This window comes from Canis lupus, chromosome 4, assembly GCF_011100685.1.
Source record: "Canis lupus familiaris isolate Mischka breed German Shepherd chromosome 4, alternate assembly UU_Cfam_GSD_1.0, whole genome shotgun sequence".
Taxonomy (NCBI): Eukaryota; Metazoa; Chordata; class Mammalia; order Carnivora; family Canidae; genus Canis; species Canis lupus.
In genome coordinates, this window is record NC_049225.1 from 62187774 (window position 1) to 62202962 (window position 15189).

Here is a 15189-nt window from a genome sequence, read left to right on the forward strand (position 1 = left end):
TGATCCTGGAGACCCAGGATCAAGTCCCACGTCGGGCTCCCTGCGTGGAGCCTGCTTCTCCCTCTGCCTCTCTCTCTCTCTCTCTCTCTCTCTCTCTGTCATGAATAAATAAATAATAAATAACGATACATAACCTTAGATTGATTTGTATACTAAGACTGTGCTCTTATGTGTATGCACATAGAGTGTGTACTGAATGAAATGATCTGATTTTTGAGGTTTAGAGCAAGGCCATCATTTTTCTAATTAAAAAAGGGATAGATCTTGAAGGATTCAAACCAAAGAATGGGAGTGGAGTGGATAGTGTTTTCTCTCCTAATTGCTGTGTGATAGTTTAGCCATTTGTATATAAGAGAAACTCTTCAAAATAGCAACAAGTATATGATAAATGTGTTGAAAGTCTTTTTTTTTTTTTTAAGGACACTGATCTTATGTCAGATTGGCATACTTTTATACACATCTACTCTTAATTGTTTCACTTACCTAAAATATGAAGGACATGAATGGAGTGACAGGTCCTCATTAGTCAGCTCTGAAAATAAGCCCTAATATGAGATCTTCAAGAAAACTCAGCATTGTGGAACCCTCCTGGATACCTAATAAATGTTTCTTTTCATATAATCTCTTCTTTATCTTCAAGAAAATATATTCTTTAAAAAAAAAAGATTTTATTTATTTATTTACGATAGAGAGAGAGAGGCAGAGACACAGGCAGAGGGAGAAGCAGGCTCCATACCGAGAGCCGGACGCGGGACTCGATCCCGGGACTCCAGGATCGCGCCCTGGGCCAAAGGCAGGCGCTAAACCGCTGAGCCACCCAGGGATCCTCCAAGCAAATATATTCTTTAACCCAGTCTAAATAAAACTTAGACATTAGACTTAGCACCGTTTAAATTGTACTCTTTTCTTTTGAGGGTGTTCTTCATGGGAAACTGTATTTGGAAATGAGGTGCTTGACCTCAGTCAGTGTTTCAAACTCCTTTGTCTTCTCTTTGGCTAGTGCACTGATTCCTAATCTTTTTATCCTGTGACACTCTATTTTGTGTAACCTTCTGTCCCCAAGTGCTGGATGATACATACATACTTATATCTTGAAGTTAATTAAAATTAATTTCATTTTGAAAGTTCCACTTAAAAAAAAAAAAGAAAGTTCCACTTGCCTCTTGATTTAATTTTTTTTTTTAATTTTTATTTATTTATGATAGTCACAGAGAGAGAGAGGCAGAGACACAGGCAGAGGGAGAAGCAGGCTCCATGCACCGGGAGCCCGATGTGGGATTCGATCCCGGGTCTCCAGGATCGCGCCCCGGGCCAAAGGCAGGCGCCAAACCGCTGCGCCACCCAGGGATCCCCCACTTGCCTCTTGAGATAATCAGAGACATCACAGAGCTTCAAAGACAGAAGGTGGCAATTATTGATTTGGTGATGTAGCTACACATGAAGAAATCTGTTTAATGGTATATGTGATGTGGTGGGCTAATCTCATTTAAATATAGTGTGTAAAAATAGGAAGTCTGATTACCTTAAGGACATTTTAACTAGTCATTCATCCAGCCATGGTTACAGAGTTTATTCATTTGTAATTGTCTGAAGTGGAGTTATCTTATCACTAGTATTCCTTTTATAATGGCAGTTTTGAAAGACAGAGGGAAAACCTGCTTCTGACGACAAAAAAAGGAACTGCTCTGCTTTAGAAAGAAGCTCAAAAAGGAGCATTTCAGACTAGAATTAGGGAAGGAAGTGAGGGAGGAGGGCTCAATCAGTTAAGCGGCTGACTCATAATTTCAGCAAAGTCATGATCTCAGGGTCCCGAGATCAAGCTCCCCATCCTGCCCCATGCTCAGCAGGGAGTCTGCTTGGAATACTCTCTTTCCCCCTCTCCCCACTTGTGCTCAATCTCTCTCTCTAAAATAATAAAAATAAATATTTTTTAAAGAAAAGGAAGGGAGCCATGAAAAATATTTTAGACTATATAAAAATGAGACTGCTTATACTCATTCATGGGCAAATAATGCATGTGTTCATCCTTTCATTCACTTATAACTTCATCAACAGATATGGAGATATGCTCTGTGCCAGAGTCTGCATAGACACCTGGAGACGTAGTAGTGAACCCTTTGAGCAAGGAAGATCTTGAGTCTACTTAACAAAGTTAATTGATAGAGACCTGATGAAAGTGGCATGTTTATATAAAAGCTATGAAAAAGCTGTGAGTGTGAGAAAGTAGGTTATAAACACATACAAAAATTCCTGAGAAAAAGAGCTCATTTTGGACCTAGTTTTGCCTGCTTTTCCCTATTCGTAATCCACTTACATTTTATTTAAAAGTGGTCCCTTAAAGGGATCCCTGGGTGGCGCAGCAGTTTAGCGCCTGCCTTTGGCCCAGGGCGCGATCCTGGAGACCCGGGATCGAGTCCCACATCGGGCTCCCGGTGCATGGAGCCTGCTTCTCCCTCTGCCTATGTCTCTGCCTCTCTGTGTGTGTGTGTGTGTGTGTGACTATCATAAATAAATAAATAAATAATAAATAAATAAATAAATGTAGTCAATAAATAAATAAATAAATAAATAAATAAATAAATAAATGTAGTCCCTTAAAAAAAAATACACTTCCCCCAAAATGACAACCCTTCCTTAACCCACACGTCTTGAACTCTAGCTATAACAGTCATATGAGTTACTGAATAAATGCACCAGTTTTTGACTTTATAACAAAAGGGAGGGACATGTAAAGTATAATAATAGCCATGTGTAAATCCACCATACATCACCTTGTAGGTAACATCCACTCCTAAAGGTACACAGACACATGTGAGATCAGTTTGTAGTAGTGACCAGTTGGAGTTTTCTCATCCTATAAAATGAGAGTGTCATCTTAGTGTTAAATTGATAAATCACACTGCTGCTTTTAAAATATAGCTTAAGACTGCTTGTAGTAAAGGAATGTGCATACTTATCTGAAGGTGAGAAGTCTTTTTGATGTTTAGATTTCTTCCCCACCCCCGACAACAATGGGAGAGGAAGAAATTGGGGAATTTAAATTATTAGAGGCTTTGGGAGATATAGGATAAAGAAGAAAGGGTCCATCTCAATGATTCTATTGGTACCTAAGTATTATTACTCTTCCCTTTTATGAAAGGGACACCCCAAGGCTTGGAACAACTAAGCCAATTACCTAAGGTCACTAAGATGACATGTGGTGGAACTAGAGTTTGAACCCAGTGAGTCTGATTTCAGGATCCATGTTAAATCATTCCACTATCCTACCCTCTATCTGAGCTAACTTGCCTCTTACTACTAAACCCAAGGTTTTACCAAGCCAGTGCTTGCCTTACCTTCAAGGAAAATTGTGTGTACTAAATTCTGGAAAAATTGGGGCCATTCAAAAGTTTTAGAGCCTAATTGATCCTTACACTGACAACAGCCCCTATTTATTTATGATTTGTAAAGTATATTGACTTGTCTAATTATAGAATTCAGATTATAATGTATATTAGTTGACAAACATTATTAAACAATGGTGTCATTTCCCTAAAGCTTAGACTGTTGGTGTTTTGCCACTTGCTCTTTTATGCCTGAGCCTAAACATGGAAGCTCACCAAACTTGTATAATCCATAGGGTGGCAACAAATAAGAGTCCACAAGAGAAAACTTAAATCTCCCTGTAAGTGTTGTGATAAGCATTTCCATCAAGAATGACAGAGTATTGTGGCACCTGGGCGGCTCGGTCAGTGAAGGCTCTGCCTTCAGCTAGGGTCATGGTCACATGGGGCTCTCTGCTTGCCAGGGAGCCTGCTTCTCCCTCTGCCCCTCCACCCACCTCATGCACACGTACACACACACTCTCTCAACTCTTTGAAAAAGGAAAGAATGATAGTATTAAAACACAAAAGGATGGGCAGCCCGGGTGGCTCAGCGGTTTAGCGCCGCCTTTAGCCCAGGGCCTCATCCTGGAGACCCGGGATCGAGTACCGCATCGGGCTCCCTGCATGGAACCTGCTTCTCCCTCTGCCTGTGTCTCTGCCTCTCTCTCTCTGTGTCGCTCATGAATAAATAAATAAAATCTTTAAAAAAAAAAAAAAAGGGTAAATAGGAGTGGGATCAAATAAATGTTGTGGCCCAAGCAGAAACCCCTTAAGGTTTTATTACGTGAGTAGGTTATTAGTAATGTTTTGAGGTCAAATTAATCACAGAAAAGACATTACAGTTAGAGTAAGAGCCTAATATTCTACCTTTGAAGGTCAAAGCTTATAATCTGTTGTTCTAATTATTCTTTATTGCTATGTAGGATGAGACATTAGATGGTTTTAAACTTTTTTTGTGGGCTGTGAATTTATGTTCATCTAGAACCTCATGTTGTTTGCTAATTTTGTCACATGGTTGGTGTAAGTTAAACTTTACAATAAAACTTACTAGGGTGGGGAAGAATGGTAAGCTACAATAGAATGCCATTGCCTTTCCACAGTATTAAAAGATTGTATTTCACCCCGAATATAGAAAAAGTGCCTTCTATTTCAGCCAGAAAATTCTCATTTGGCTCTTCCCAATTTGTTGCTTTAGTCAATGGGAATTGCAACAAAATTGTTCCCAGACTAGCTCTCCCAGTCTGGCCCCCAGATTTTCCACAATACTACAAAATGTGCTTTTTGCTTTTTGTGTTAGGCCAACAGCTCAGGAATTTGCTGCTTAGTAAACATTTGGAGCTATGCAAATAGTGATCACCTTGGTTTTGTGGGTCTTCTAGGCAGTAGGCCCTTGGCCTTTACGGGAGTACAGAAGGGAACATTTTCCCACAACCCTTCCCACAGCTTTTTCTTTCTACACTTTCATTTTCTCATAGCTGCTTGTTCCGTTGAGCATCAGGACAGTCTGACAGATCACGGAGAGCACAGGGTAATACTCTCATTTGTGTTTTAGTACAGTGCTTCACACATGCAACATTATAGCTGCACATTTTCAAATACTAAAGCCTAACTCTGAGAAAGGCAAGAAGCTGTGAATAGAGTGTAATTTTATTGTGCATGTGAAATTAAAATTTTTTTAAATAGAAAATGTCGGGTGAGCAATTCCTTGCAGAGCAGAGTATGTGCCAGAAACATAAAAACTATGTGCTAATAACTATAAGCCACAAACTACCACCAGCCACCAAAAAGATAGCTTATTTCTGTATCATGAAATGTTTTGTAAGGTAAATCCTACCTTCTGCATGTAAGAAATCTGAGTATACATTTTATAAAAGATCACCTAGGGCAGTCCCGGTGGCTTAGCGGTTTAGCGCCGCCTTCCACCCAGGGTGTGATCCTGGAGACCCAGGATCGAGTCCCACATCGGGTTCCCTGCATGGAGCCTGCTTCTCCCTCTGCCTGTTTCTCTCTCTCTCTCCCTCTCTTTCTGTGTCTCTAATAAATAAAAAAATCTTTAAAAAAATAAATAAAAATAAAAGGTCAACTAATTCGTTCAAAAAATAGTGATTGTGTAAGACTGTGTTAGATGCATTCAGAGTGTAAAAATGAATGAGGTACACAAATACACAGAACTCCCAGATGGCTCTTTCAGTCTAACCGGGAAGATGAAATGTATATTCAGATAACTATGCTACAGAGTAAAAAGTGTTCATGAAGAGCACCAAAATAAATAGATTAAGAGTTTCTGAGAAGTTCTTTCCAGCTGGAAGACTGTTGGAAGGCTTGGTGAAGTCGGTGATCTGGCCCGTGAAGGGCAGGTGGTGATTTTCCTGTATAGGAGCCTGACATGGCAGGAACTCCAGGCAGGAGATGATACAACCAACGGCATGAGGCTGAAAGTCTCATCTGGTCCAGGAGAGAGCAAGTTGCATTTGTGGAAAGGAATAGAGAGATATGGTAGGAATGGCCAGTTGGAGCCAGGGCACAGAAAACTGTTAATGCTAAGTTGTGTAATTTGGGAATCCAAATTTTATAGGCATTTGATGTGTTTAAGCAGAGTGGTGATATAGCATGAGCTAGTCTCCTGGATCAGTATTAATAAAATCAGAGTACTTCCAGGACAGAGGCAAGGAGACAAGTTAGAAGGCCATTCTGGTGATCCTGATGGGAAGTGGTTGAGGGTGTGGACCAGAATGAGAATGTAGAGGAGGCCAAGATATCAGATGGAAGGCAGAGTCCTCAGGTACGGGAGTTAGAACTTTACAATGAAGGTAATGATGTGCAACTGTGCTTTGAGTAACCTGGACCCTCGGAATACTTGTGTGTGGGAGGGAAGAAGTGGGGGCGGGGGGAATAAGGTGGGAAGAAGGCAATCGATCTATCAGGTTTTGTATAATTTGGGGCATTTTGTTTTGTAAAAGGTGGGGACCAGAATTTTCAGAATTTTCCAGGGATGTGCTATTTGAAGTTCAGATTCCAAGGCTGCACATGTTTAGACCCTAAAGCGTGTGACATTGAGTGAGAATTCCAACATAACAAGACCAAGGAGATTAGTACCACTCCTATATAGACCTCTTAATTTTGCAATTACGCTCCCAACTTTGGCTGACCTATCTTTGGATATGAGTTAGAGTAAGTATAAAGATAGTTCAGTGTAACACGTTTATTTCTGCTGGAAAACCACTCCAAATATGCCTGAGTTTTGGATCCCAGGGGTCACTTTTGCATATTAAAGATAACAAGTACGTACAATTCTAAAATCCCTATGGGGTCTTAGGCCTTTCCCTCTCAAGAATTATTGAGACCTCAATGCCTTGGCAAAGCTAAAAATGCTAGGAAAATAATGTGCCATCCTCCTCAAGCAACCACTAGTGGGAGGTAGGTGGATGAGGCCCCAAATGCTTCACCACTGGTGCCTGGCTCTCAGTTTTAGCATGACTAGTTCAGGCTACCCACAGTGGTTGCTGTTTGGATAGCTCATTTCGTGGGTTGTCTCTTTCCCTCTCCCACTTCCTCACTCTGCCACTAGCATTTTCTGCCTTTGCCACTTGAATAAACTCTTTACACTGGAGGAATCCAAAATAAGGCAGAAACCATTTGTTAACATAGTTCCTTTACTGACTCTCTTACACCCTTTGGGAGAAGGAAAAACTTATTCTTTCTTGCCCACATTTTTTTCATAGATTTCTAATAAATACAGGATATACCTTACTAAGCAAATCTTATTCAAGCTATGCATTAGCTATATGTCCAGGAGTGTGGAGAGTATTCATTTTTTAGGTTTATGAAATGTAGAGGCTTGGCATACCTGGGTGGCTCAGTAGTTGTGATCCCAGATCCTGGGATCAAGTCCTGCATCCAACTCCCCACAGGGAGGCTGCTTCTTCTTCTGCCTATGTCTCTGTTTCTCTCTCTCTCTCTCTCTCTCTCTCTGTCTCTCATGAATAAAGAAATTTTTAAAACTTAAAAAAAAAAAAAAGAAATCTAGAGGCTTGGCCCTTTAGCACTGGAAGAAGCTCTGCTATGAGCAGGTAATGCCATCTGCCCTAAGTACTAACAGGTAATGCCTGGTCAACCCAGTTAATGTCCCTCACGGCTCTATAATACTCCTCCACTTACTTCTGTCTTCAGCCCCGACACTGCCTGACTTACAAAGCCATTTATATTCTCTCCTCATACTGGTCATTACTTGTCGCTAGCTGAGATTTCTTATCTCATGTTCCTTCTCTTCCACTCTGGGAAACAGCACCCATGTAGTAGAAAAGCATACATGGTCTTTGGCATCAGTTCAAAATTTGGATAGCACATTTGCTATTTATTAGCTGGGAATGGAGAAAAGTGCTTAAACTTTCTAATTTCTTAAACTTTCCCAGTTTCTTCATCCATTAAATAAGGATAATAACTCCTAAAAAGTTAAGTGAGGTGATGTATATAAACACCTTTACAAGGTTAGGTGTGATGTAATATGACGGTGAGGTGGGGGTGGATGATGACTAGGTATTAATCGTCTTTTATATTCTATGTGGGTGTTCTCAGTGCATCTCACTGTGTGCCTGAGGACTTTGGTCTCCTCCAGCTTAACAGTTGATCCTGTTTAGTGATGCTAAAAATCATAAAGATCTTTTTTTGTTTTTCATAAAGATCTCATTTTTCTAAAATTCTTTTATTATCTAGAGTGGTTTTTGACTTTGAAAGCAAAATAGGACAATACAGCCTCTCTTAGGAGAACTTGATTTTGAATCTTCACATTTTTATACTTTGTATTGACCATTTAAGGAGGGCTTAATTTAAGATATTTTGGCTTTTGGGAAGTGGGGGTGTGGGGAGGTCCATAACAAAAGTTTGAGTTTAGGCCTTAATCTTCTTAGTATTTCAGTTTTTAAAAACAGGTTGAGTGAGTCTGATGGAGAGAAGATGAAAAGAATTAAAGGAACCACCCATCAGAAAGACCAAGACTCCACAGATGGGAGGGGTTAAAAAAAGAATTTAAAATTATTACTTATCTATCTTCTCTCCCATCTTGCTCGTTCAGCGTCTTCTCCCCATGCTGGATACCATTCTTCTTAAAGTAATACTCCCGAGGTGGCTTTTATTCCAAGGATATATCCTCCTTCACTAAGATTTGAAGAATTAATTTACAATTAAAATTCTCCAAAATTGGCTTCATTTATGGGTTCTCCAATCTCACTAAGTTTTCCAGAGGGAAAATATTCTTATTCTCCTTCATTTTCTTAAGACTATGGTAAGAAGATGGAAAGAGTAGACAATCTTGAGTCTTCATCCTCACTCTATATACCATGACAGGGTGGCTGACCAAAATGGATATTGTCATCCTAGTTAGCCTGGCTAGCTACACATAGCCCTTTGGCAAACCATCTCTTTGGATCAGACTGACCAGAACTGCTCCTATACCAGCATGGCTGCGTACTTTTCCTGTCAGAGATAGGATTAGATCTGTAACTATTCTGTTCTAGGGGTTTCTAGCAGTCAGCAATAAGTTAGAGGACTATCTAGAACACACAATCCAGTACAGCAGCCATCAGCCACATGTGGCATCTGAGCTTCAAATTTAAGTAAATTTAGATAAAATTCAGTTCTTCACTTGCACTGGCCACATTTCAAATACTCTATAGACACAGTGGCTAGTGGCTACCATATTGGAAAGCACAGATACAACAATTTATCACAAAAAGTTTAGTTAGGTATCACTGGTCTGGAGATCAGATTTTCCATAGGGACAACACTCCACCTCCACCCCCCGCATAGGGACAGCTTTGAACAACTGTTTTTATTGTTGACTCTTGTATTTCCCTGTGTTTTGTTTTTGTTTTTGTTTTTTAGCTCATTGGATTTATCTTTCAAAGAACAACTCTTGTAAGAAATTATTTATGGCCTCTTAAGGGAACTAAGCATTTTTTGGCTGCAAATAACAAAATATTTCTAAAATTGGCTTGAATAATAGGCATTTACTGCACTCCAGAATAAAGGGTCCTTATAATGTAGTTGGTTGGTACTGCTGTTGGGTGGTGTTCTCGAGGACCCAGGCTCTGTCTTCCCATTCTGACATCCTCCATATGTTGGTATGTCTCCTTCAAGATGGCTAGAAGTTTAACACAGTCCAAAGTGTCATCTTCTTACCTAATAAGATTAAAAACAAAACAAAACAAAACTAGGAGAGGCGGTTCTCTTTTGGCATCTCTTTTCATTGAGGGACACATTTTTTCCCCCAGAAGCTCCCAGCAGAACTGTGTTGAGACGCAGTTTGCCAGAAACAAATCGGCTGTCCATACCATGAGAGAGAGGTTGGAAAACAAATACTTGGCATTTTTAGCCTCTGTAATGGTAGATTGACTCTGCTGGTAAAGAATGTAAGGACTATCAAGACTGAAGTTTTTGTCTGTTTTGTTTGCTACTATGTCCCCAGCACCTGGGATGGTGCCAGGTGCTCAGTAAACGTCTGTTAGATGAATTAATAATAAGAGAATGTTTCATAGTGTACCATAGAAAAGCTGTCCATAGTTGCTGTAATGTGCCATAAAAAAGAACCTTGCATAATGAAGATGTGTTATGTTTGCCCTTGTAATAGCTTGAACCAGGCACTCTGGGTTAACTAGCTCTCAGAATGAACTCTTAGTTTACCAAGAGCTCCTTACAACCATTGTAAGGCAGTATCAGACCTTGGGCGATTAGACACTGGGTATCACTTTCCACCCAGCCTCTCTATTGTTAAGATGCCGCTTTGTTTTTTAATCAGTGTACAAAATATAGGCCAGGTTTGAGTTGAGTGTTTAACCTTTTTATATAACAATTTGAGACAAAGTATGCACTATTCAGTCATTAAAATGAGTGACCCCAGACCACTGTTAGATGTGATGTCCCATATTACATTACTCTCTTTGGACTCAGTTTATGGGTGGGGAATGTTAGGATGTGGACATCAAATGGGTGTTCGAATTTTCCCAGTTAGGCTCACTTCTCAAAGCACCTGGCAGTTGGGTTAATGGCTTATCCATTTCTCATTTCAATCTGATGGCTAAACTAAGATCCACTCACCCAGACTGACCAACTTTATACAACCCTTTACCCAACTCCTGGTTTCCTGGGCCCGAATCTGGGTCAAGGCTTCTGCTAACCAAAGCCATTGGGCAAAAGGCTGGACTTCAACTCCAAGCCCACTTTTTGTGATGAACTGCTAAAACTAGGCAGAAATGCTAAACTGCATATGCTAAAACTGGACAGAAAACCAAGTGGTAGGCGACTAAAGTAAAGGGTCTTTGCACCATTAATAATGTATTATTCAAAAAAAATAATGTAAACTGCATATGCTAAAACTGGACAGAAAACCAAGTGGTAGGCGACTAAAGTAAAGGGTCTTTGCACCATTAATAATGTATTATTTAAAAAAAATAATGTATTATTCACATATTATGTTGTAGAAGGGACATTTTAAGAAATTATGGCATTTCTTTTTCTTATTGGACTCACCATCATTTGTCTATTTTCAGGTGTCTAATGTGTTCCTAAATGTGGCAGATGGGAATAGTTTCTTGTTAAAAGAGATGAATCTCATGAGTTGGATTTTGCATATGTCCCATGTATTTCGAATGGAAAAATTCCATTGAAACATGCAATCAGTATTCTTCTCTTTATACTTGATTCTCTGCACACCTTCTTATTGTTATGGCTGTATTTATTCCCTCTAATATATGTACAGATTTTGTTGTAGTTATTATTACTTAAAAGAATTTGAGGATTTGATCTAAGAGGAATAATGGATTTTAAAATATTTTTTCTAGGTTCTTGCTCAGTGACTTGTATAGAATAATACTTTATAATTCATTGAATTAGTTGGCTGGAAATGTTCTTGGACATGTTCCTACTCTGAGCATTAATACATATAGGTACTTAAGTACCTTTTATTCTAACAGGTTGCTTTTCCCCCCTTGGTTTATGCAATAGAGTTCTTTATTTAGTTTTATCACCTTCTTAGTCCATGATGCTTTTATTTCAATCACATTAGACTTAAATATAAGTCTTATGTATGTAACCTTGGCCACATCATGTAATTGTTTCGTGTCTTAGTTTTATTATTGATAAAATCAGAGCCATAAGAGTATCTGCTTCTTAAGATTGTCAAGGGTAAATGAGTCAATACATGTAAAACACCTTAGCACAATCAACATTTATTTTGGAACTATACTTGGTCATTTGCAACTGTTGGTTGACTATGGATACAAAAGTTGGGCAAAATCACAAAACCATTTTGTGAGTATTAATGAGCTCTATAGAATGTCCAGTAAAACATGTCACATATATTAGATGAAAATCATGTGCCACATATCCTTTAGTAAGATTTATAATAGATTTATGTACAGATATGTATACACACAGTATTTTTGTTTTAAACATTTACCATCAGGTAACATTGCTGCTACTTTTGCTCCTCAAGCTTATGGATGGTTCTCTAGCATATGGATAATGTCTGGATGTAGCTTGTAGCAGATGCTGTTGGTACCCTACCCAGATCTCCTTTACTGGGCCAGTGCATCCATCTCCCAGCTGCTGCGAGTATTGGCTGCTAATGACTCACACCTGTACCCTTCTCCAGAGGCCTGCCCTTGGCTGACCGTAATTGCCTCAACCAAATATGTCTGGGAGGGTATGAGATCACACCCCTACCCCCTCCTGTTCCCTAGGGGTGGCTCATAGCCAATGACTGTACTGGGGTATAGCAGCCCAGCCCCCTTGCCTTTGGACTGGACAACTTCTGTGGTTCAGGCCATGCTCTAGAGCTCCTCGTTGGATCAAGCTGAGGCTAGATTTCCGAAACCATATCTTTGCCTAGCTCCTTGCCAATTCCAGCTTGCTTTTTTCGCTGCTGGATTGTCCTAATAGCACGTCTGTCTGTCATTAGGTGTTCTAGAAGTGCCGCCTCAGACTCTGCCTAGGGAGCCTGGCCTAAGGTGTTGTTAATTTCAATTCCTCTGTTGTTCTCTTAGTTCAACCATCACTTATACAACTAACTACTTATGTTAAATAATCTCTGGCTTAATTATTTTTTCTTTTGTTTTGTTCTGCTTTCTTGGTTGGATATTACCTGATCTATATCACCCCTATTCACATCCCATGTCTTTACATATTGAAGGTTACTCAACATTAAAAGTCCTTGATCTTCTTTTATAGCTGGTTATTTCAGTTAAGTATTATGATGAATACCTTGGATTTTAAAATTTGAAAATTAATTTTAAATTGTGAATCAATTACACTTCCCTGTAGGGTGATTGTAAGAATTATATGAGCTATTCTTTTGAAAACACCTAGCATGTGCCTGGAATATAGAAAGTGGCTTAATAAATGGTAGCTGTTTGGTAACTGATAATTTTTAGGAGAATTGCACAGTCTGCTTGAGATGCCTCAACTGTTGCTCTCTTACTGCCTACTAAGTACCTCTATCACAGTGCTTTATGACTTTTTTTTCCTATTTCTCCTAGAAAAAATGTGGGCTTTTGAGTGTCATCCAGTAGTGTGTTGGTCCTCAGGGGAAGAAAAGACCTGATGATTGCTTTTGTTGATTTCGATGGTGAAAATATTCCTATCCTGTCCAGTTTCGAGCTCCCAGTATGGTGAATGCAGAGTTTGGAAGAGATGTACACATTTGGCTGTTTCCACTGCATGCCAAGTCCAGTCTCTAATCTTTGTAAGCCCAGGATTTACCACAGTATTTTCAACATAGGAGCTAAATATTCAATGGATGGCTCACATGTAGTTACTACTGGTTAATACTTGATCATATGCACTAAACTGATGAAATACCTTTATCTAATTTTTGTCGTAGAAAGAATAATCCTACCCCCCATCTCCATCACCCCCCATACTCACACTGCCCATGCTATTCATGAAGCAAATGAAAGTAAAGGAAGCACTCTCATCATGATGTAGTAGAGAATGCCCATGCCCTCCCTAGACAGGTTGTCTACTCAGATGCAAATCTCAATTCTGTGATTGACTAGACACTTGAATGGGGATTACTCACTTCACCTCTCTTGGCCTCAATTTCCTCAGACAGTTGGACTGGATGGACAGTCTCTCCAAGTCTTTCTAGTCTCAAAATCTATAAAGCCTAATTAGTGTATAATTTCACTTCCTCCTTTCCTCATTTCTCTCATTCCTATAGTGAGCTTCAAGTTATATGTTTTGCTGGATATTGGGGATACAAAGAAGAATAAGGCATGGCCCTGGTTGATGAGAATCTCAATGTCTTATTTTGTGAATACCTGTCATACCAAGACCATGAGTATGCACAGTGCCAAATGTGTTTATGCAAATGTATCAAGATTTTAATTCATCACAAATTTTAGCACTTTGATCCATAAAAGTTTTATTCTAGTAGTTTTCACTTTCTAGATGAAATTAAACAAGACTGCCCTGACCTGCAAGTAGTTCTTTTAGGAAATATCAAGATAGTGTTCATTATCTGGAAAAAAACTGTGAACAGCTAGGTGACACTGTTCTCTGAGTTAGGCTCAAACTCACTTTATAAAGAGTATAATTTATTTAGGGGCTAGCAAGCAAAATCTAAAACACTTTTAAGTTTCAATCTAAAAAGTATTTATCCTGCTTTTTATCACACATTTTTTTTAAGATTTTATTTATTTATTAATGAGAGAGAAAGAGAGAAAGCATGTGGCAAAGACATAGGCAGAGGGAGAAGCAGGCTCCATGCAGGGAGTCCAATGCAGGACTCAGTCCCCTGTCTCCAGGATCAGGCCCTGGGCTGAAGGCAGAACTAAACTGCGGAGCCGCCCGGGCTGCCCTATCACATATTTTAATAAGAAAGGTGTGTTGAATGACTCCTAAACTTTGGGCTTCTTCTCCAAGGCCACATCCACCTGTTCATGCCTTTGTTCTCATCAACCATGTTTTCTGCACTGAGTTTTTAAACACTACTTTGGTTTCCAGTAGGAATTACTGTTGGGTGTTCCCAAAAATACTGTTAAGTGTTTTCAGTTTCTGAAAGCTATTTTTAAAAAAGAAAATTTGTTTTGTTTTTGACAGGGGCTGATAATATCCGGAAATATTGGAGTCGCTACTACCAAGGATCTCAAGGGGTAATATTTGTATTAGACAGTGCCTCTTCAGAAGATGATTTAGAAACTGCTAGAAATGAACTGCACTCAGCTCTTCAGCACCCACAGTTATGCACTTTACCCTTTTTAATATTGGCCAATCATCAAGACAAGCCAGCTGCTCGATCAGTCCAAGAGGTATGTCTCATTAACGTGACAACTCTTTGTCTTGTTTTTGTACTTATGCTGCCACATTGGAATCTGAAAACTTGCCTATGATTAGGGAGATGCTGGTTGTGTTGTTTTCCCACATAAAACCTTAAAGTAGAAAGACTATATCGATATATAGAAATTATTGATTGTATATCTTTCTCCACCTGGAAAGCACAGATTTTTTAAAAACTGTTTAGTCAAAGTTAAAGATTTATCTGAATATTTTTCTCATCTATTTTCTCATTTGAAGGCCTGAACATACTGAACATTTTTTACCCTGCCAGCTTACTTAGTTCATTCTTTTCTCCAGCTTTTCAAGGAATGCATCGTGCGTATTACCATGCATCACTTGCCCTCAAATGTCATGTTCTCGTCCCTCTGAAATACTCACTGTTGACTAGAAGCAATGAGTCCTATTCTGTAATCAGCCAGGCTGAAAATTGATGTCTTATCTTGCAAGTTCCATGGTACCAAATACACTTTAATATGGACTCATTTTTTATCTT

The 15189-nt window shown here is 39.2% G+C and overlaps 1 protein-coding gene across 2 annotated transcripts in view; it reads left to right on the forward strand.

Annotated features, from left to right (window-relative positions):
- ARL15 (ADP ribosylation factor like GTPase 15) overlaps positions 1-15189 on the forward strand; it is a 396290-nt gene that overhangs the window by 181569 nt on the left and 199532 nt on the right. For both annotated transcript variants that reach the window (XM_038535113.1, XM_038535112.1), the window contains one exon: positions 14460-14668. In XM_038535113.1, the coding sequence (XP_038391041.1) occupies positions 14460-14668 (209 nt within the window). The remainder of the gene's footprint in view (positions 1-14459; positions 14669-15189) is intronic.